Source organism: Camponotus floridanus, unplaced genomic scaffold (genome assembly GCF_003227725.1).
Source record: "Camponotus floridanus strain SB8 unplaced genomic scaffold, Cflo_v7.5 scaffold22, whole genome shotgun sequence".
NCBI classification, from domain to species: Eukaryota; Metazoa; Arthropoda; class Insecta; order Hymenoptera; family Formicidae; genus Camponotus; species Camponotus floridanus.
In genome coordinates this window covers 1,716,221-1,741,438 of record NW_020229348.1, presented here as the reverse complement: position 1 = coordinate 1,741,438, position 25,218 = coordinate 1,716,221, and the positions used below count along the sequence as shown (strand labels likewise).

At 31.3% G+C, this 25,218-nt stretch overlaps 1 protein-coding gene across 1 annotated transcript; it reads right to left on the bottom strand.

Annotated features, from left to right (window-relative positions):
* Window positions 1–809: 809 nt before the first annotated feature.
* Window positions 810–21,664, bottom strand: LOC105252581 (putative ferric-chelate reductase 1 homolog). The gene is made up of 12 exons (XM_011260022.3): window positions 21,173–21,664; window positions 13,586–13,905; window positions 12,971–13,062; window positions 10,550–10,709; window positions 6,456–6,656; window positions 5,656–5,751; window positions 4,403–4,559; window positions 3,694–3,920; window positions 3,054–3,294; window positions 2,502–2,614; window positions 2,072–2,185; window positions 810–1,501 (listed from the first exon to the last, which is right to left on the bottom strand). The coding sequence occupies exons 1-12, from the start codon at window positions 21,180–21,182 to the stop codon at window positions 1,361–1,363; spliced, it is 1,872 nt and encodes a 623-aa protein (XP_011258324.1). The 5' UTR covers window positions 21,183–21,664; the 3' UTR covers window positions 810–1,360.
* Between the last annotated feature and the right edge of the window lie 3,554 nt (window positions 21,665–25,218).

The following is a 25,218-nucleotide window of genomic DNA, read 5'->3' as shown; positions in this document are numbered from 1 at the left end:
TTCCAAAACACTATAATAAAATATATTTTTTTATTCAAGTTTAAGTACTTTTCGATTGAGTTGAAATAATTTTTTAATTTTACATAAACTATAAAATATTTCGTAAAATACTTATTTTTCGATGCTATTACTGCAATACTTTTATACACAAATTAGAGGGATCAGTTGATGTAAGAAAACACATAGTTGTTTAAAAAAAATTCGTAACTCTTAATTGCAAATTACATATTTTTCCTTAAAAACAACTGCATGTTTTCTTTACACCAATTGATTCCTTTCATTATTTTGTGTATAAAAGTATTGAGGTAATATCATCGAAAAATGAATATTTTACGAAATATTTTATGGTTTATGTAAAATTAAAAAATTATTTCAAGCTTCAAAATTTGAGAAATAATTAACTATTAAAAAAATACTATAGTGTTTTGGAAAGTTCTCGAAATAAAAATATGCAATAGAAAATAGGAAATTCCATTAAAATAAAAAAAAACCATTAAAAAAACAAAGTTGAATTTTATATGACCTTCAGCTCTTCAAACGAATATGATCATTCAATAGAATTTTTAAAACTTTAAAACTTTTGTCTGAAACATTTTTTTTCAAAAATGCTTTGTTTTTGAGATATTTAACCGTTCTGAGATTTTTGAAAGACTCTGTATATTAATATCATGCTCATTGTAGAAATATATGATTAATATCAGTATTTAAAAAAAAATATCAAACATTTGGACTCTAAATACTTTTTACAGATAAAATTATATTGCATTACATATGTTTCTTACATTTTATATTCGGGAAAAAAAAAAAAATATTTTTCGAGTTTTTTTTATTCTAGTCTTTATAATCACGCTACAAATTTTGGATCTAATGGCAGTTTCTTAATGAAAAATGATTTTCAAATCTATCAGACATATAGACAATAAGATACTCCGTGTGTAATCGCAAAACATTTGTTAATAGCTGTTAATGAAGTATGTAAATTTTAGGCTTTACACCTTTCGAGTAAATTAAAAACGTTATATACAGAAAAACTCATCTTTGATTACGATATAATCATATATAATCAAAACAGAAATTGACAAATCTTCGTAACTTAAAAAAGAAACTTAAAAAACACTCGTCGCACCAACAATAATCTTTTCGTTCTCATATATGCATCTGCCACGGGGCGCGATTTGCATCTTTACACGAATAAGGATTTACACATTCTTCGTATGCATAATTTGCATACAGAAAGTCGAGTCGAGAGAATATATCGTTGCTGCAACGGCTACGATGGTCTCCGAGCTATCCGGTCGGAATATTTCACTCGGGAATATCGCGCAGTGACGAATATTTCCACGGACGTTGATTAGCGGCCTCAGTAACTCGATATGGTGTTGGTGAAGGTGGCCCACGTTTCCTCGATAGGCGCCAACACGGTGATCACTATGAGGATCGCGGCGAATGCGACGATAACCACAAAGTACACACCGAAAATGAACTTGCGTACGCCGGAGTGCTGTCGGGAAAATATTCAATGAGATTTTGTTTGCGCACTGATATTTGTTTGTATACTAAATTATTTTGCAACGCGGTACTGCTCCGCGACATCGATATAATATCAGGAGCTATTGATTTATTTGTACAATTTATTGGATATGTGTGCACGTGAAAAAAGACGAAATATTTATCTATTATAAATTTTTCTTGAAAATTTTTTACCAAAGGAATTTTATAGAATCCGGAATTTTTAAAATCAAATTCCTAAAAAAGGGAGAAAAAGAGAGATTATTTAATTTATTTTATTTATAAAAAATTAAATCTATCTTATATGAATGCGTAGAACATCTAATCGTCCTTTAGCGCGTAGAATTTTCCTTTTCATTATGTCAAAGGATTGTAATTAGATTTCACTATTGTTATTGACAGATTTTGCAATTACGAGAAAATTGCTGAATGATAAATGCAACTGTTGTTAAGCATATTATCATCTTTTTCTATCTCTAACAATCTTATTAATGTTTCAAGGCGAATTGACGCGCGTTAGAAGATTGTTCGATCACGTCACTCTTATTTTAGAAAATCTTACAGGAGCGTCTCGCCTCGCATCTGGATGCACCATTGAACCGCGAGAATGCATGTCTTTCATCGGAAATGAATTCACTCTCTGACTGGCTTGTCTATCAGAGACGCATCCAAGGAACTGCAACATAAATCGACAAGAATGTAACAAATATAACAGCAATTGAAAGGTGAATTAAGTCTTGAATAACGCAATTCGACGTAAAAATTCCATTAGATATTGATCGCTTTTCTCGAAATATCGTGCAAAATTAAAAATTTTAATTTTCTACAAAAAAGCACATAATATGAAAAGTTTATTCAATTTTTAATCAATTTAAATCGGATGTCAAATTGCGTGATTATTGCAAGTTTAGATTAATAAATCGTTTGGTTAGATTTTCTTAGAACGTGATTTTTTTTGGAATTCTGCACAAAAATTTGACAATGACTCTTACTGTTAGAATGAGATGAGTCAGAACGTAGAATACCACATATGCGGTAAGAATATAGTCGACCCATTGCGGAAGATTGGCCTTGTTTAGTCGTACCGCAAAGAAAAGCGCGATTACTATGGAAAAAGGAAAACATTTTTATATTTTATACAATTTTATAAAAGTTTCATATTAAAAAAAAAAACTAATTCTTAGATATTTATTTTTATTCCATCTGATATCATTCATGATATATTTTATATTAAATCAAATATATCAAGAAAATAATAAAGTTAATGAATTTATATGTTTCATGCTAGATGTTTGAAAAAATTTAAAAATGAGTTAAAAATGAATATTTGAGAGCGTCAAATAAACAAAATTAAAAGAGAAAATAGTTAAAAACCAAATGAGAGAGGTTATTAAAAGTCTCAAAATATTTATGAAGCATTATAATCCATTTTTCAAAACATTATACGTAAAAGAAATGTATGTTCTTCAAACAACAATAAATAAAGGACGAGAAAATGTAATATCAAATACGGCAAAAAAATATGGGACATTTGTATAACTTACGAGCGCATATTGTTGCCACATTACCGACGAACCAGTGAGCCCAATTGAAAAGAACTCTTCGCGGTGCGCCGGGATGTGGTCTCATGGCTGCCATGAAGGGCTGAATAAAGCACAAAATTGTAGTAGCCAGACCGACGGAAGCGTGTATCGTCGCGGAACTCCATGTGCCCAATTCCACGAATATTATTACGAAGGCTGCGATCGTCATCGACCAAGTGAGCACCATGAAGAATCTGTGCCACTTGAAAAAAAATCGATAGGGTTTCATTAAAATGAAAGGAACGCTAGAGAAAGATATCGATGAAAAACCGCTTTCCCTTTGTGTATTAATTAGTCTAAAGAAATTAAATATCAATTTATTAAAATATCAATTGAAAGAATTTAAAGTCTTTTAGAATAAAATTACTTGAAAAATATTTATTCCAATATTATTGCAAAATTAATGAGTATAGCAATTTTGTAGAACCAAAAACAAAAGTCAAATAAATTAATTAAAGGCATTCGTATTTTTATTTCACGTTGATTCTTTAATTGCGACATATTTGACGAGTGAAAATAAATCGAGAACGACTGTATAATTTAAAAAGCGTGAAATGTTAAACATAGAGTAGCTCGATTGCCCGAAAAGCTGCGCACTTACGGCAAACCAATGATCCTTTCCACACAGTTGAGAGTTAACCCACGTCTGTCTGTAGTATCTCGCAAGTAGCATCCCGATGGAGGCCGTGCCTATCCACGACGCCAACATGAGTGCACCGTGAAGGCGAATTAGTAGGTCGCTGGCTGGAATCCATTCTCCAACGTCGGCCAATTTCTTCGAGTTGCTAGTTCCAAGATAGACAATGTCGTGAAAGTCAACGCCATTTGCTAAAAAAAAAAAAGATAATTGCGATATCTATAAAAATCACTCGCATATAAGCAAGAATAATTTTTCCTTGACGAATGTGTCACAGACTTATTTTAACTGTCTATCATAATCATTGTCCTCTTTTTCTCTTTTCTGTAAAATAAGAATTGTAGAAATGCGATCTATCAGTGTACGAATCACATTTTATTCACTTTCCCGTTGGAACGAAAACAAAGAAGCTATGAAATTTGCAGTTATCGCAACCTTCGCCGAAAGTTGTAAAGTTTTTATGCACTTTGCTCTTAGCGAGAACATGCGAGGAGCAAACTTTGCAAAGTCGCTGACGTTTCTTTGGCTTTTATTTAGAGAAGTGCAAAACTTTACGTCATAAATCTAGCATTAACGCGATCCTTGATAAAATTCTTTCCTTTTAATAATTAAAGGTAATTGCCAGTGAGAGATGTTATTAAAATTGCAAATACACACGTGCTGATATACACACCTCGCAGATCTTTGCCAGCGACCACGAGAAGATGGTACGGAGTATTAACAAGGTCGTATGTACGTCCTTGAATAATAGTGCGTTTGTCCCGTCGAAATTTGCAATAGATCACGTCATTCTTGATCGAGCTGTTTTCCAATTCGATCGCACCTTCCGGCTGTGGATGAAATCGCGAATAGAGCAGGGATTTGTCAGACATAAATCTCTCGAGAACGAGAGATGGAGATAATTCCCAACATATGATAATTCTAAAATATATTGTTAAATTTTGCAGAAATATTCTTTGCTCATTTGTAGTTAAGGATGTTTTGTATGTTACAATCCCAGCAAAAAGTAGCTGAAAATCAATATTGACGAATATATTCACTTTTGATGTATTTTGAGTATGAGAAATTGTGTGAAATATTACAATTTGATCTTAGCTACAGTGCAGAGATGTATTTTTTAATATTTATTGCGTTTTTATTGAAATATTCCGAATTTTGTTAATCGAAATGATTAACTTTTGGCAGAGATTTCGTCTTGTGACAGACATGGTTAACTTCATTAAATTATATTTAATATCTTTTTAACCAGTTAGTTTATACTTGCATATTACTTGTATAATATTATTTGACCAAATATTTCCTCTGTATCTAAACTTTTGCAAATTTTAAACAAATTCTGAATATGATTTCCATGTGTTTTTGTCATTTGGATCGACGTGGTTATACGTTTCCCATAAGAACACATGTTAATTCGGTGCAAATTAAAATCCTTACAACTTGTGAACGCTTTAGTGAATCGATTTAAAAATTGTACTGAAGATTCTAAACATATGTAAGGACATTCTGTACAATTTTCATTAAATTGTCAATATTTTGAAAATAGGTACAAAACATCCTTAATTTCGCCTTAATAAAAATACTCCATTAAACACTTGAATTTAAATTTCGAGTGGAAACTAAATTTAAGATTCTACTTGAAATAATCTACCTCGAATAAGGATTAACGTGTTAATATGGATGCGATAAAAGTTTTTGCTGTTGATAAGCTTGCATCAAGTACGTGAAAATACCTCCTCCAACTTTGTAATTATTCGTAGAGCTTAAAGATTTATGCATTACCGTAACAGAGGGAGTAACATCGTCGGCTACGCGAGTGTAATAATTGGGATCTAATGGGCCAGACTCGTTGCCCACGACAGAACATAGGGCGAATTAATTAGCACGGAAGTGCATCTGACTCGGTGTAGCATAATAAACGATACTCACCGTCGGATGGCGCGTATTCCGCTTTCCGGAATTCCAAGACGTATGTAACGCAATTTCGCCCTCCTCGTTCGTGCACTCGACTACGCTGTCGTCGCCCTGTGCATCACATTCCGCATATTATAACTCAACCATTACTACTTAATCGTTGATCTCGCGCAATTACGCGAGTAATTAATTGCGTAAGGCAGATATATATTCGCGTTGCAACTTCTGCAGTGACAATGCGATTTTAATTGCCAAATAAATGTTGAGCATCTTCACGTGGCGTAATATAAATAAATTGGCGTAATAAATAAGTCCATTCGCAGTAAATTTTAATAAATAAAGAAAATCTGTCCGTAATAAATTCCAATTTCAAATGTAGAATTAGAGTACAATTAAAAATCTCTACGTTACAATCATCGAACTGTAATCATCGAGACGTATTTATTATGCGCCGATGATGCATTTCATTCATTTCGCAAATATTATGGATGCGATAAATTCCATAATAATAATACTCATCCATAATATTAATATTTCGAAGAATAATTAAAGACGGAATAAAAATTTTTTTCGAAAGACAAGAAAAAAAAGAAAAATGCTGAAAATTAAAGAAAAGGAATTTTTTTTTCAACTAAAGCAGGATGATTGAAAATTCCAAAGAAACGATTGAACAATGCAGTGAGGAAAGATAGCTCTTAATAAAATAGTCCCGCGCGAGGATTCTATTCGCAAATTTCCGCTTACATAAATCGCACGTGTGTCCGAGGGAAAAAGCTATGCGAGATAGTCAAGCTCAGCTTCTCTCGCGCAATTACCATTTTCTCGTCGTCCGACAGACCGACAGCGACATATTTGGCCTCCCCCCGCGCCTGCATCTCGAAATGATATTCCTCTCCCTGCACGATCACGGCCACCACGGCGGCGCAGTCCTTGGTTTTTATACAGTCCGCGGGTGCGCCAAAGCAATTCTTGGTGATGTGACAGCCCGTATAGAACGGGTCCTCCTCATTCTGCGTCTGCAACGAAAACACACACCTGGGTATGACGCAGGAATTTTGTCAAAGCGCGAGATGCCACATTCCGCGAGATACGATCTCTGCGCTGCACGACGCGATTTGCGGAGATTGCGCAACATTCTTTCGCCGTTAAATTAAACAACGGGTGAAAAAAACCAGCAAAACAGGATGGAGTTTTAAATATTTAGAATCGACGATTCATCGTGAAAAAATTGCTTATATTTGTTTACGAGGTTTTTCTACTTCGATTTCTAGAGATGAAAAATATTTTGCTCCGTTATTACATCGTAAAGGAAATTCAAATTATAATAACTTTAAGCAACTCTTAATTAAGTATACAAGGCAAATAAGATCCAGAAGAAAAAAATACACGTCTTATTAAATGGTAAAACTGAAAAACACATAAGAAAGAAAAATAGAGACGTTGAAATTAAAGTTGGTGTATTTTTGTCATCTGAGTAATTTTAAAAATTTCTAAAAAACCTTGTTATATAAATAAAGCGGTTTACGTTGTATGAAAAATTTTTTGTGAAACCACAGTTGTGTTTTCAGATTAGAAATATTATAAATTCTACTTCCGACAAGAGGCAAATATTAAACAACGTGTATTATCAATGCAAACATAATTTGACGGCACGTTGTGACGGCATAAAATTAAAATAGTCACGATTGCATTAACACTTATCTCTGACGTAAGTAACACAGTTATAACAACGATGTAAATACCAAGTGTTTCGCGTAGAATTATTTCTGTTGTAAGAGCCAACAAGAAAACGACATGTTTTGATTTCACAATGATAGCACAAAGCATCAAACTGATTTAAAACTTTTGATATAAATATACGACAGTACAATTAAACTTACTAGATTATATTTCACCAGATTTAATCTAGCAAGATATAACGGAATGATGAGTTATAATTCCGGAAATACATACCGGATAGCACTGATATATTTTTGATAATATTGATATATTATCATGTACCGCGATACACATATACATTAACTGTTATTTTATTTACGGTTCAACTGTACTGAAATTATAATTATTAAAAAAATATTTAAATATTAATTATTATTAAATTTTATTTAAATATTATGCACATATTAATTATTGAAATTAATTATGACATAAATTTCTGCGAAGTCGTGATAATAGCTTAAATTATACCGCTATGCCGTTATTTCATGTACGCAGAAAATATTTATAATATTTAATATTATTATTATATAATAAATATTATTATTTGTAAAAATAGATTTAACGTGCAATAGTTTTTTGTGAAGTCGCTATATGACTCGGCGAGAAATCTTAATAAGGGAGACCTTGCGAAGCAAATCGCGCGCAACAATTTACGGGAACGTGGCTTACAAACGAACGAAAAGGAAATCTGTGGCAGAAGAAAGAGAAACAGCTTGACGACCAAGCTTCAATTTAGATACGCTTCGCGAAATCGCGCGTTCACGCTCCGATGGCCTCCGTTCGCCATTACCGCTTTTTGGTTTTTTTTATCGCGAACGATCGAGCGTCGCTTTTCAAGGAAAGGTCACTCGCCCGCACAGCAGGATGTAATTATTTAATGAATCTGTTGCATATATTGTTTAAGCGAATTAAATCATCTTTGATGGAAAAATATCAAATTATTCTTGCGACAGGAAACAATTCATATAAGCGACAATAAAAATTTCAAATCCGAAAGTTTTAATATTTATCTGACAGTTACTTAATAAATTTGACTGAATTTATTGAGATATTATAGGAAAAACAGTCGATAAGTTTTTCTGCTCGATCAGCTTATTTCTAAAACTCTGGAAGATGTAAGAAAAATTTATGCATTGTAATATATCTACATAATACGGAAAATTCGCTCATAAATTACAGATACATATATTACATGAATATCATATTTAAAATCTCTAACAAATTCAACTAAATTTGAAAAATGTGTATGTAAAATTAATAATCGTTACAAATAATTAAATTTGTAGGTTTTCTAGAAAGAATGAATATATCCTGATAAAATTTCTCCTAAATTTCTTTTAGATTTCTCTGATTTATCATAAATTTACGTTTTATTATAAAAATTAAAAATTAATCCTGCCTTTATCTCCTAGACATAAATAATATATTTTACATCGAGACTATAAAATATCTTTTTTCATATCATTAAATATTAAAAAAAAAAGATTTAAAATGTTTTTGCACATTTTTCAAAAAAATTTATATAGTTCTGCTTTTAAAAAATGCTTTTATAAAAAATAAATTATAGAACTAGAAAGACGACTCAGCATAAAAAGGACGAACGAAATGCAGTGAGTTTGAAAAAACTTTACGCAAGAAATGCAGGATTAATACTTAGTACTTTTGCATTCAAAGGATTCGGAAAGGATTGAACTAAATCTTGCCAAGATGCTTGCTACAACCCGTAAATCAGAATATCTCTTCGTTTTATTTTTTATTTTCTTTTTATCTTCGGCCGCATTCAATAATTCCACTTGATGATTCTCGAACGTGCGAAAAAAAAAGCAAATAAAAAGTTGACGATACGAAATCGCAAACGACCGCGGAAGTGAACGGTGAAAGTACATAAAGCATAAATTCCAGAACGTTAGTTGCGGTCGTGCGTTATGCGTTTGTATGTCGTTAAAAGATTCATATGTATATGAATTCATGCATACACGTACAGGTGCATAATTCATGCATCTGCAACACGCGTCACGCACTGCTATGTTCGCCTCTGTATACGTTTCGTATGTGTGCGCATCGTAAATTTTTTACTTTCCACGATAGTGCAGATCGCTATCATTATATGAGATATGAGAAATATTTTTCACATTAGTCGAAGCTTTCGAAATTTCGATCTATACGAATAATATCAACGAAAGACGTAGAAAATCAGTGCGCTCTATATTTTCCGTTAATGATCCACTTTGCAATTATAAGTTGTATTCGGTCGAGTGTAGATGCTTAATAAGGATATTAAATGGATTTTAATTAAACTTGAAACTGCAAAATGGAAATTTATGAGTGAACTATTTTAATTCATTTGGTATCAAATAATTATTTATTTATCTCACGAATATATAACCTACTTGGGACTGACAATTTTCATTAATTAGAGTATCGCTGCAATTCGTTCACGATGCGAATGAGAATTTAAATGCATTTTAACCCAAAATCCGTTTTAATCCGCGGAACAATTCATTGAAAGTTATTATCTACTGAAAAAAAAAATATAAGATTGATGAAAATATAGATTATATCGTATATAAACTAACAAACAGGTTTTCTATATAATATGATCTCTGTCGGTGATGGACAATTACATATAAAAATGCTATCCGCGGGACATACAAACGGATTAAATATATAGATAGATTTTTTAAAAAATTTTAAATCAATTTTTTTCCTAACAAAAACATTGAGGCAAATCTCTCACCATTTTACAATATTCAAGTAATTTTCTGTAATTAAACCTCAAATTAAAATTAAATTTTATTTAAAATATTAATCGAAAATATTATTTATTTTCGTTTCGCGTAGTTTGTTTATTTTCAGTCATTAAAAAGAATCACACTTTTTTTAGCAACACATGTTTTCGATAAAATTTTTATTGGGAGAGATCTCTATCAAATGAATCGACGAAAAGAATACCCAACGATTTTGAAGCACTCTCTGTGTAAACTGAATAAATTCTTTGACTGTGGTTACAACATAGTGTCCTCTGTTGAATCGGATCGGATCGGATCGGTTCGCGCGTGCATCCCACGAGCGATGTTCATAAAGCCGCACCTATCGGGACTTACAGGCCGCTTACATCGTTTAACGCCCTGTGTAATAGTCGGGCGCATTTACCTCCTGGCGGGTACACGACGGGAAATATAATACTCACCACATAATTGACGGTGCGGCCATAGTAGGGCGGCGTGGTAGTCCTAAAGGTAGTGACGGGCGTAGGTGAGGTCAATACGTCGATGGACCGCTTGTTGACGGTGATTCTAGGCGATTCCACACCAACCCAGTACGTGCTGTAATCCTGAGCGAAGGTGGAGCTGCAAAAGAAACAATGAGAGGTCAATGATCAGCTGTAGCGCGCGTTGCGATGTTAAACTCCGGAATTAAATGGAAATGTCAGAATTATTACTTTAGGGTTTTAAACGATATAAAAAGCTTGCGGAATATAATTATATTATGGCACCATTTAAGACATATATTATTCTATCAAATTTAATTCCAATTTTAATCCAAAGTCGATGCAGATGTGTACATTTTTGTATTAAATATTGAATTTTATATTATAAATATACAATTTTATTTACTTTAATGTCAAATATTTTGAAATACTCTGCTGCATTTAAAACGGGAAATTGAAAAATTTACGTGAAGAATATTCCTATTTGCACATAAATGTACATGTGTACATTTTCATATTAAATATTATTTTAGATTTTTTTCTTTTTAATGAAAAAGCTAGAGTGAAAGATACTTCGAAATATTCTAGTTAATTTAAAATAGAATTTTCGGACCAAAAATTTCATGTAAAAGTAATTGAAATAATATTAGAATAAATCACGATAAAAAAGAACATTATTAAAAAAATATATATTATGAAATATAATATTATTTTTGTAATATTAGCCAATAATTTGGTAAAAATATAGAAATATTTTTACGCGATTTAAAATGAGAAATTAAAAAAAATTAATTTTTATGACATTATGTATCTGATCTTTCGGAAATTGAAACATTTTGCGTTTTCTTTCTCTTTCTCTCTCTCTTTATTTTTAACATACATATATAACGGAGTACTTTAAATGCTCAACGCGTGAAATAGTATTTTTTCTATCTTAGTAAGAAATAAGATTTTTTGTATTTTAATATATCTTAATAAGGGTTTCATTCAATCTTAGTAAGAGAGTCATTTTTTCTAATTTTCGATTGTCTCAGGCGTGAATTATAATAGATGAATAGAAATAACAAGAGATAAATTTTTTAGCATATATATAAAATTAATGAGGTCAAAAATTACAAATACATAACAGTTTCATTAATTTTTTTCCAATCCATCTATTGTCTACACAGGTGTTAATATAATGGTACATATAATTGTATTTCAACATTTTTGATATTTCTTAATGGGATATATAAGATTTATATATAATAAAACTTTTATATTAAAATTATATATTGATATTGATGATATTAAATATATTAACAATTATTTCTCTTAAATCCTTATCATTTTTCTATTAATACTGCTTGCGACGAACTATAAATATCGACGTAAGCAAAAGCAGCGAAAAATTCCCAAGTGAAATCGTAAAATCGAAATAAAATTCAAATTTTTCTCGAAATAAGTTACGAACTTTCAATAGGGCTGCAGCTGCGCGTTTCCTACTAAATATGCATTAGTTACTTCGCATCGATTATTACAAGGAAAAGTTTATAAGGAATGTTTCGCGCACTTCTCATACCGTTATGCTCGCACGAACACGTTGAATTCCAAACGTGAGCAGCCGCGCGTACAGTAATACCTAATTGTGATTCACAAGTGCGATACCATACATTGCGCTTTTGCGTGGATACGTGCGCACGCGCGTACGTGTGTATGTGTTCAGTTGAAATCAGTCGCGAAAATCGTGACTCAACAATTAAGCCATTTCCATGGATGCTGGATGTTTCTTGTTTCGAATTTTACAGGTGTTTCGAAATTTTGCAATTTCACGAAAGTAAACAAATTCCTGTGTGATCTTTTTTGATTGTGTGTATCCTCAAACGTGATACACAATCTATTATGTTTATATAAATTATGCAAATATATTTATATAAATCAAACAATAAAATACAAATAAAATTGAAATCAAAAAAGATATGTATAAAAAATAATTTTATTGAATGATTGATATAGTAAAATTCGTATAATGTGTGATCTTTTATGATTGTATGTATCCTCAAACGTGATAAACAATCTATTATGTTTATATAAATTATGCAAATATATTTATATAAATCAAGCAATGAAAAATACAAATAAAATTGAGGTAAATCAAAAAAGATATGTATAAAAAGTAATTTTATATTGAATGATTGATGTATAGTATAATTCGCATAATGCATCATAACGTTTTCTCGAATCTGAGAGATATTAATTAATAAGTATTATTTTGCGGGACATTGACTGAATAGATGCAGCGCATGAAAAAATTTGAGTATATCGCTTGCAGGATTCTTATTTAGAATTAACATTCGATACAATCAAGTTAAATCGCGCGATGCTTTTGTTAAAGAATCATTATTATTATACAATACTTACTTGAAGATAATGGTACCTTCGTAATCGACCGGAGCTTCCCAATCAAATTCCAGATTCTGCTTCTTGTCTTTGTTAGTATGAGTCACAGCATTCTAGACACAAGAAACAGGAAAAGTTTCTTCAGATAAGAAATTGCACATCATTGAAATTACACATCGTTTACGAAAGAACCACGATAAATGATTCGTGTTTCCTTGAAGAAACTATTAATGCAGATATAAAAATAAAATGCTTAGGAAAATGGAGCATTCTGATGCTTTATATATCGCATTATGCCGCAATCATATCGTGTAGTACAATGTGATTGAAATCCACAATCAAAAGAAAATATGATTTTGCAATTGTTTAATGTTTCAAGTGTTTGATACGATACAACGACGATATCACTTCTTGCTTCGGAAATTTGAAGAGAAAATAAATCGTAAACATAAAAAATTAAATATATAATTTTAAAGTAAAAAATTAATTCTCTCATATTTTTTAAATTAAAGAGCGAATTGTGAGGCAATTTTTGTATGGAATTTTTAAATTGTTTATAACACTTAAATCTTAATTTATCTTCTTCGAACGATTTGAAATGCAAATAGAACAAGATCATAAAAATTAGTGAAGTACCTTTACGCCTTGGGTGCATTCAACAATTTTCGCGGAATCGGGCAGATTCGTGAATTCTCCCACAAATTCGCCGGTGTCGATGTCTCTGGCGAGAATCATGAAGCCCTGATAGGCAAGGCCCTCGGGACTTCCGAGGATCAGCCGGACCCTGCCTTGTCCGGCTGCAGGTAGCACCTGATAAGGTGGATACGACGTTTGAGGGGACGTATTTTCATGATGTGGCGTCAAATTCGAGCATGTCTTCGGTGGTGCTCCATTAGGTAATCCCGATACCCTCGCGAGCAAACCAATGGCCAGGAATAGCAATATCCTGGGCATTTCTGTAACGAGAAACGAACGCGTTTCAAACGAAATATTTATTAAACGATAGATTTAAATAATGAGCGATTTATGTTTCCGCTAATAAAAGATCCAGATTGACAACGGAATCTATTATTAAACGGATATTTGATCTTCTTGAGACCGAAACTGTATAAATCATATGATGAAAGCATTGCTTTACGTTGTATTGAAAAAAAAAGGAAATGATTTATATCGCATAAAACGCTTTTTAAACTTTTTAGATTGAATTACTCTCGATATTGGATTTGCAATTAGCTTCAGCAATGCACCGTGAAAGAAAGAATTACAATATCGCGATCACCTGGATTCCCTTGCCCTCATTGGAGATGTAATGAGACGATCGGAAAATATTTAAATGAGACTGCACACTTGTTTAAACAGAAAAGACGGACAATAGGTTTGCTTGATGTTCGCATCAATATTGAATTTATCCGGTATGACGTAAACAGAAATGTGCATCTGACGGTAGTTCGCTGTCATTTATCGTTAATGCACGTCTTATTTCCTTACTTATGTGTTGTCATACATGTACGCAATATGTTGCAACATAGTGCTACATAAATTTCAATTTCAGCAACCATATTTGCCATCATATTTATTAGTAATTGATGAACCATATTTATTAGTAATTGATGAATGCATTAGTAAATAAATATTGAAATATTGTAAAGATGATATTTTTTTTTATCCACATCGTATAATTTTATTCAACTATTTAACAGGTTTCTAATGGAAAAATACGATAAAAACGTCATCTAGAAAAAAATTGTTGTTGAATACTTAATAGTATTGCACAATATCTAGTTCTCGATAATGACTATAATATTGTCTCGTTATTTACACAACCTTCTCGATAAAATCCAAGTTTTCTCAAGCTATTATAATCACGCAAAAAAAATGTTCATCCTGTCTCCAACAAGATGTTCAAAACGTTATATCTCGAGTAATTCTGATATATAATATAAGATTTAATACAATGATAACGACTCGGAGAGATAATATCGGGAATTCTGCGAGACGAGAAGTGAGTTATAATCATTGATAATCTTTTTTAATAAGTGCACAGAGTGCAAGAGTTAATTGTTCCATCACACACAACATTAGATTGAGATAACTAGAGAGAGGCGTAGAGAAGCTAGCGAGAGCTGGGAAGGGAGAGAACTATCGCGACATTAATGAGCGGGGAGGAACGCAAGAAGTGAATGATTCCCAGGAACGTTTGTTCGTTCGTGTACAGCCCACGCCTGAAAGAGCTGACTTTCACCTATTGAGAATTTAAACTCCTTACGAGTTTCTTAGCTCGCGCATTCCTAAACGCCCCGCCGCAACTGAAATATTCCTGCCGTTATGTAACTACCGACTGACCCTCGCCATTGAAATGCCACGTAGTCGCGGAAAGGTTTGTTGCAATGTTCTCTTGAAACGAGGCGTGGAACGTTGGCTTGAAACGAGATCGCCTTAAAATTATTGCTTTGTCTTGTACATTTGCGCTGTTAAAGTTCGAGCTATTACTTTTAGCCGGCATCACCGCGATTTCGCGTAAAATTTGATACATTTCTTTGAACAAGGAAATACAGACGAGAAATGCAACGATGAAATTCAGAAGAAAGATATGCACAATTTTTTAAATACAGAAATATGCAAAGGTGATCCACATAAAATCTATTCAACCAATCGAATTATTTTATGGCTTCAATAATATATAAAATATCACATTGCGTGTTTAATAGCAGTGTCATCGACAGGAATATAATTGTATAATTGTGTGTTTCTGCAAATGTGATTCGTATCTTTCTAGAAAATTAAAACTTAACAGCTTGGCCGATAAAACGTATGATAAATTCCACGTAAATTCCATGAATCGTTAGTCGCAAACTAGATATGCACATTCGAGACAAGGTCGATTATTCGCAAATAATTACTAGTCGCACTATTCTGCACTTTCATGTGTACAAGGACACACGCACACGCACATGTTCCAAGTTTGTCGATTAAAATTAGATCGCTCATCACGAGAAATATTGTCCTGTCGCCTCGTCAAAGGCATAGCTCATGGTTCATTATTGCAGGAGTTAGGCGTGTACTATTTAACGACAATATAAGCTGATTTAAGCCGATGTTAGAAACGAAGATTCGCAAGATGACTCAAGATTCTTCGCGAAGATTGAAGAATTACAATGAATCAGCATAGGAATGTAGTTACTTAATAACGTAACACTAGATATATATAACACATAACTATTTTAAAAAATAATAGCGCGTAGATCTCTCTCGTTTTTTGTGAAAAATTTTCTGCATTCTTTTCTAAATTTATTTGAAATTAAAAACAAAATTATATGTATATATTTACTCAGCCTGATGTAAATAAAAAAAAATCCTTAATTTTTCGCACAACTATTATCAATATTGATATAAGTACATAAACAAAGTTATTGCACATTTTATTGATATTTAATCAAAGATCAATTTTTTTAATAATAATAAATATTTGAGAAGTTTTTTATCCGTCTGCAAATATAATTAAAAACTGACTACAAATATGTAACATATTGACGTTCGTACCTATTTTTCATTTCCATATTTATATTTCATATTCACATCATGATAAACGGTATATGGACGTAATAACCGTTAATTGGGAACGCATTCGCAAAGAATACAATTATCTCGACAATGCGGCAATCATGGACGAATATTGAGGCGAGTCCGTCGACACCGTCCAAGATCAATATTGCAGATGCACTCGAAATTTCTCTCGCGGACAGAGCCTGCAATTTGCAAACCGCTGCGACCACCGTGTACGCGCACGTGCGAATTGAGAGAACACGTACACCTGGATACATCAATTACATGTACACCGAGGAAACCGGGACAATCGTTCCTTTTTTAGTCGTATAAAAGCCCGTGACGATACTGCGAATAAAAAAAATCAGTCGAGTCCAAGTTTACGTCTGTGTGACATATCGGAGAGGAATTAAGACCACGATAATCACGTGCCGCGTGTGCCTAGCATTATCATTATTTTATTGTATGGAAGAGAGAATGAGCACAAGGCTTTTGCGGTTTATAACGCGTGTGTGATTCACCCGCGGCATTTTACACCCACGCAAAAACACACGCACACATGCGCGCGCACGCATACATATACGCACAACTGTGCACATGTATATAGAGTTCGCATAGACATGGATTCACCAGGTAGACCTTCCTCCTGCGCGGTTCTTTGTGAGCACACAGGAAATTCCCAGTATATATATATAATTTTAAAGGTTGAAATTGATATGATATTTATCATATAGTGAATAAAATTATACATATAAAATTATACATTATACATATAGTGAAAAAAATAAAATGACATCATATAATTTTCCTATATCGTTAATTACTTTTGTTATAGAATATTAATATATTAAAGAATGCGTTAAAATTTTCTCATGACGTTTTTTGGCTTATAACACATGTCGAGGAATTGAAATTAATTGTTATATATATTTATTAAATATGTTTCAATTATAATTTTTTTTATTCCATCATTTATTTAAAACTTTGAAGATTTAAAAAAAAAGTGCAAGCGAAAGAAAAAAATATTTATCGCTTTATTTATCATTTAATTATCGGATGTTTGCATAACTATCTGCGGGTTGTATTTAAAGTAGACAGTTAACCTCATTTGCTAATAAAATAGATTATGATAGTATAGTATACTGCTACCGTTTCAATGACGCATCATGATTACCGAAATCATGGAATTTTATGGACATTCCTTGTTTCGTCCCTTGTTATTATCACTGTCTTTATTTGCATATACGTTTAACTCTACAAAAAGTTACTCGATACATCTTGGCTTATTCAATATAATCTTCTCTTAGTAACATATTTATCTTTTGTTATGCAATATGATCTTCGCACGATGCACTTTCGCATAACGCCTAGTTGTGCATTTAGTTTGCTTAGCAAGATGATTACTAATAAGTTGATTCAATATGAATACGGTTGTTACGATTAAGTTACGTCATTTGAAATACATCAACTGAATGTTATATATTGACTATAACTAAATATTATAACAGATGTAGAGCATAATAATAATAACATAGCTTAAAATTATACACTAGGCGATAATGAGACATTTAATTAATGGTTGTCATGGATACGTGTGATGGAGATGTACGTCCCAATGTTTCGCTGTCTCTTAATTTCATTGTAACATCTTATTTAATATTCAGAACATGCTTTGAAGAAATGGACTATTTCATTATGAAGCTACGTTAGCATGATATAGAATGTCTTGAAAAAAAATTTTCTAAATATATGAAATAATTATCTCATACATTCTGTCCTATAATTATATGTTTTATTTATTTAATTATATTAAGCTGTTTTTCACAATTTTTGCTTGATTCATTAATAAATTGTTAATATTTTATAATAATAAGTTTTGCAAAATTATATCACTATTATGCAAATTATAAATTTTATAATAATAAATTTTGCAATATTATTATTATAATGCAAATTATAAATTTGCAGATCCTAATAAAATATATATATATATTTTTTTTAATTCTAAATATCTTTCTTACTATTATTGTTACATGGTCGAGCAGCTGAATATTCATAGCATATCTTTGAACGGTTAATTGTATTCCTACGACTTGTAAATTTCTACCGTTCCAAATGTCATTAGGTAAACAAAGTATCATGTCTCGTCTCTTCCGTGTTTGCTGAACGTATCGCCATGGTTACGATGCCCTGTTGTCCTAGAATTTCAACGTCGAGCATTACTCTCGCGTCAGTACCGTCGAACCGCAAATTATTTTATCGGTTACATAAACCAGAGACCGCGCCGTGCAAGAATTCAGGGAAACGCCATTCATCGTTGCCGCAATTATTCTTAACGGCTTGCTTCTTAACGAGTATAATGTTTCTCGGTATAACACATCGATCTTGCTCCAATTGTTTCGCTTTATCTTATGTATTGAGTCAATTAAAACAATCTGCGTCCAAGGAACATAGATAGATTAAACATTATTCTCATGTCTAATCTACAAGATCATTTATCGTAGTCGTAGACCCCAGGTCTCTCTAATGACGACCTTATTTTTCCGAATTGTCTTTTAAATTCTTATGTTGATAAAGACATGTGTTATGAAGAAGATATTTTTAATAGCATTTTTAAAAATGTTTTTAATTGATAAAACACCAATATAACACAATTATAAATTAAAATATACGTTATCTTTTCTATAGGAAATAATGATAAAAAAACTTATTTATTTCATATATATTTCATATATATTTCATATATGTGTTTGCTTTTTTATTCATTCCTTTATTAATTTTTCTACAGAATAAGCTATTTCTCCAAATTATATAAAATTAAGATGAAGCAAGTTATATGTCACGTTATATTTTCGGAATCGACAATCAGTTAATTAATGGCGATGACTTATTTTTCCTACAGACGGTAAAACCCAACAGTGAATAATCGCATGTATTATTTATCGATTCTACTAAACTAGGAAATAATGTATATATGATATATATAATATATATATATATATATATATATATATATATATATATACTCATATAAGTGTCAAGGGGATTCTACGAGCCGATTTCCCCAAAGTTGATTAACTTTAATCGTAATTCAATCATTTCTCTCGAGTTTCTGTTTCTCTACATGTAAGAGAAGATAGAAAGACACGATTGCCCCCATGATTCAAGTTAATCGACGTTGGAGAAATCAGCCCTAGAGCGATCAAAGGGAGAGAGAGAGAGAGAGAGATCTCAAGTCCAATAGATCCACTCGATTTTCTGTTTATTGTTGCATAGAAGTGCGTTCTTCGATTACAATACTCAATAACTCGAATTAAAGAACAATTGCTTAATCAATTTTCTCACATAAATGTATAACAATCTATTATTTTTTTTATGTAAAATATATATCGAGAAGATTTATTAGATTTTCTTTTACATATATGTATATAAAACACATGAAACTAACAAATTTTACATACATGATGATATAAATGTGATATAAACGGAGATAAACACGATGATTTTATGCTACGAATCGTCTACAAGATTAATCTCTACGTAACGGAAAGAAGATTTGGATCATCGTCACGTTTATACTCAGAATTCTGAAACGGGCAGAGGAAGTAGCGGCTGAATTTCTTATGAATATTTCCTACGAGTTTTCTTCGTAAGGCCACTTCATGAATTTTAAAATGTCTTACCGTGTCTACTTTTGTACACGAGTCGTCTTTCCACTTTAATTTACGTTGTATCTTATGTGACTCTGTCAGCTTCGAGCAAAACATTGTAAAATACTTTTCTCTTTTGATCAAAAATTATAATTAATAATTAACAATGACGATTTTTCAGTAATGCGATATTGCAATTATGTCTTCAATATGTATGTTAATTATTTATATATATGCGATATAAAAATTATACCAATTTCTGAGTGAATTTCGATATTAATTGATTTATATTAAAGAGAAAAAAATATTGGATATTTTAAACTTTTATGTAAGAATTTCAAAAAAAGACTCATGAAAGAAACATTATAATATGATTTTTTTATCGTCTAGACATCGATTCGATTACTTAATTTTTCTATCTATTATTCACGAAATAAAATGAGAAACACAATTTCGATATTAATTTTAAACCGCAAGAATAAAAAAGAAAATGGAAAAGAGAAATATATTTTTTAACAAACTATTTATATTAATTCTTAGTAATATTGGGAGCATTAATTAATTTTAAAGAATGGAAATTGTTGCGAGCGAGTATAAAAACTTTGAGACCTTTAGCAGCTGGTCCCATCTCGAAAAGAAAGAACAAGGACCTAATTTGTTTACAAACTACTACTTGTTTGACTTTAAATAGATACTGGAAAGGTAATTGCCGGTAACGTATATCGACATGCTTTTAGAAAAGATAGTATTCTAAGAGTATAAATTATTAAACAACCGAGTCACATATCTATTCTTTCTTCGATTACTTGACGGTTATAGAACCCAACGTATTCTCGTTGTTTGTTCACATACGTCAATTCTTCAATACTGATACCATAGATATACTTTTTAAGGATTAAAAAAATTATATCCTTATAAATGTTACATATTTTTCTTTCGTGTATATATGTGTATATATAAATCCCATGAAACCACCGTAATTTGTAACACTGCTGAGGATTAAATCCACAATTATCGCGCAGGTACTCACTGACTGTCATATCTGCGATTGTTGATCCTTGACGGCGAGGAACCCGCGCACCAAACAAACCGATAGGGTCACGTGTGCGTTGGTTCCCGTGATCACGGTAACACGCATGCACGCTAATTCCACGACGAAGGTACACCGTCACCTAAATCAGATTGCCGACGATTCCGATCGATCCGATTCGTTCTTTAACGTCGTCGTGTCGGACGCGTCCGTCCGGCCGAGCGAACTCGTCAAGAATCGTCCTGTGCTGTTGGCGATCGAGAGTTTGATAAATCACTTGAAAAGAAAAACGCGCACTCGCGTTTAATCGCGTTTAATCGCGCGGCTTTTCTCTCGACGTGAAGAGGATCGAGGGAGACTCAGGAGAGACGCGCCGCCGAGTCGATCGTTCGCCGGACGTGGATCTCGCACGACACTTGTTGATCCCGCGGCGGCATACTTCCGTCTCTATAGCGTCAAGAACCACACCTTGCGAGAGACTGTACGAGAAATACGGGCCGAGTTGAAAGGCCCTCGGTCGTGAGACCAGCTCAGGCTCGTAGCGGCGATCCACGATGCCACTCGATACCGATTCTTTCACGGGGTCTCTTTACCATGGGTATAGCTCCGCGAATCTGCTCGCTCGAATGATGAGCTGCGCGCAAAACTTGATCAATAATTTCCAGCTATATTCACAAACTGAAGTATGCTAAATTATTATAAACATGAAATGATCGAGAGATGCGTTAACAAGTATATTTAGCAAGAACCTTGCAAGAAGGGTAATTACTTATTATTACTTAGGAAGAGAGAAGAGAAGACTTCTGAGGAAATAATTGGAAAATCAAGAATTTCGTTTATCGGAGATTGTTGGCAAATATTTAATGAAATTAACGTTGTTAAAAAATCGTTAAAAATAGTGAGAGAAAAAAAAAGATAATGCGAAACTAAATTATCTTCTTTTTAAATAAGATTATTTTTTTAAGAGTTTTTGGAGGTATATTCTCTTGAATAAGTGATCGTATCATCGTGATTACATCGAATAATTGAGGGAGATAGAAAGAGAAAAATCAGTTTATCTAATCTCTTGTTAATTGCATTCTCTTTCTCTATCTTATTTTTTTTCTTTTTCTCTTTAATATCTGAGTGTATACTTATTTTATTTTAGATGCAAAAGATAACGGTACAGATAAAAATAGATTTTATAAGTTAAAGATTTCTCTCTAAAACGTATATATTTCAAACTATATTATGTATTTTACTTGCTTTGCATTATTTTTCAATGACAAATTCTTTTCATACTTATATATATATATATACACATAATTATACAAAATTATATAAAAATTATCGAGATTTTTTCAAGCTTTTTATGTCCATATTTCATTAGAACGCTCGCTAAGCCAGCACTGAATTGTGCTGAGAGAAAGAGAGAAAGAAAGAGAAAGAGAGAGGGATTTAACGACACCAAAACGGTACGACGCAACGTACCGTACGTTCACCATTCGTTGCTCACCTGAGTTTTGTCGGTGTATTTTTGTCATTCTCCCTCGCAATTCTACCTCGCATACTACCAATGTCTCATCGTCGTTATCGGCCGCAGACGTAAAAAAAATACATAAGTATCAGATGAATGAGAGAACACGTCTATCTGTGAAAATGACACTCAGGTATACAAATATGCTCTTCTTTTTCAAGCCTTTTTTTGACATAAAAATTGCTTTTAAAAATTGAATCATTAATTATATTATTTATTGAATATTTTTGTTTTTATCACTTATATTGTAGTTTTATGATCATAATAATCTTGGGTAAAAAACGCATATACATTTTTTCTCTTTTTTTTTTATATTTATAGTCCTATGTATTTCATTATATAAAATTATTATATATGAAATATATATATATATATATATATATATATATTTAATTAAAATATATATATATATTTAATATATATTTAATTTCGTTTCTTTTTTATCAAGATAACGAAGTGAATTTCGAGGTTAAACATTTCTTGATTCGAGAATGGAAAGGATTAATCCGTGCTTTCAAAAAAAGAAAAGTGCGGTTTAATGAAAGTTTTTAGCGACTGAAATTCTACGGAGAGAAACTGCTAAATGTATTTAATGAGATGATTAGAAAATATATCCTGTATGTATATTATAGGTACGATTTACTTTTATCGAACGATGTAAACCGATAAAACCGGTTCCGGTTTGCACAGTGTTGTGCTAAAATGTACTGTTTATCCGCATTTTGCATAAGAGATTATTTTATCAATCTTTTGTCATTAAATTAGTATCATTAATATCATTAATATCAAATGTACAAGCTCTTTTATCTCATCGTTTATCACTTAGATAAAATATCACACAATGAAATTTTTAAAAATGTACAAGGTGCTCTACATTCATTGATACACGGCAATTTATATCACATTCATTGATACACGGCAATTTATATCACATTTATCACAAATTCTTTGTCTTATCAATTTTATTTATAATTAATTTTGCTATTGTAATCAATTTGTCGTTGCTAAATTGAAGAAATTATTTTCGAATTTTCGAATTTATATATATTTTTGGATAGCTTTTGGATAGCTTTAATTCAGTAATCAAAAATATATAAATTTATAAATTTAATATATATTAAATTTATAAATTTAATATATTTTCGACTTAACTTATTTCGATTTAATTTATAAATTTAATAAATATTAAATTTATAAATTTTTTAAATATATAAATTTAAATTTACATATATTTAATTTGGATGATTTGATAAATTTTTGAATTATATTATTTATTATTCGATACTATATTTGTAATTTAGATTGTTGAACAATATAGGAATGAAATTACCGTTTGTTTCTTGACTTCATACTTTCTATGATGGTTCACAGATGTCGACTGTTCACGCAATCCTTAACTTGTGATTTTATGCTTTTATTCATTCGTTTTCATCTAGCAAAATTTACCGAAAAAAAGACAATAAAAATGCACAAATTACTTATCCAAGTTATTTAATTTTTTTAAATATATTTAATTATTTTTTTAATCACACGTTTCTATGCATACATACTTTTCTAATATATTTAACTCTTTTATGTACATATTATTCTTTCTACACGGTTTTTTTCTAATAACGCGATTTCTTATTATTGTGAAACGTATCTGCCGCGTAAAAAGAGATATCTTTTGCATTCGTGTATTTTTTAATACGATTTTTAAAGTAATGATTTTTTAATAGAATTTGACGGCAATTTTTTTCATTCTTACGCAAAACATTTTAACGCGTAAAAAGAGTTGGAATGGTAAAGATACAAAAGTATTTTTTTTATAAAAAAAAATACGTAATTCTATTTTCTACAAGAAATATTCTGCTGTAGACATTAAGAATGTAAAAATTATAACTTAGAAAATGAACAATAATAATAGTAGACTTCTTCACATCATTTTATGTATTATTAATGGCACGTTAGATTCTTTAAAGTGGACTTTCGCCTAATGGAGCTATATTATATCACACATTTCAAAATCTATTTTTTAGTATGTAAGGCTCAAATAAATATATTAAACCGTGTAGAAAGAAAAATGCACATAAAAGAGTTAAATATATTAGAAAAGTATGCATAGAATATGTATATTATTTAATTCACAGTATTTAACTCGCTTGTACGTTACTGCAGATATGGTTGATCCAAACAGCTGTCGTTTATGATTCATTCAATTGATTACAATTGTAGTCGGTAATTAATCTCTAATAGTAAAAGGTTCGTACAACCATTATGATTCACCCTGTATATTATATATTAAATATTAAAACTATCACGTTACAATTATTTTATTATATTATATCATATTTATTATTTTAACAAAATTCGAATAAAACTTTTTTATTCGCATCTTTAAACAATTTCACAATTAAATTATAAAAATTTTTTAAATTACTCGAATGTATGAAGTAAAATAATTTAATGACTCATAGATAAACATATAATCTCTATTTGGACGATTAATTATAATAGCATATTAAATAGATCTTTGAAATTCTTAGATGGC

Bases quoted from the DNA above. Each gene is read 5' to 3' on its own strand.
- LOC105252581 (XM_011260022.3), bottom strand. The intron at 2,615-3,053 runs GTAAGTTATACA...CTTTTTCCATAG, and splicing joins TGTGGCAACAATATGCGCTC to TAATCGCGCTTTTCTTTGCG. The intron at 1,502-2,071 runs GTAAGATTTTCT...TTTTCCCGACAG, and splicing joins ATGCGAGGCGAGACGCTCCT to CACTCCGGCGTACGCAAGTT.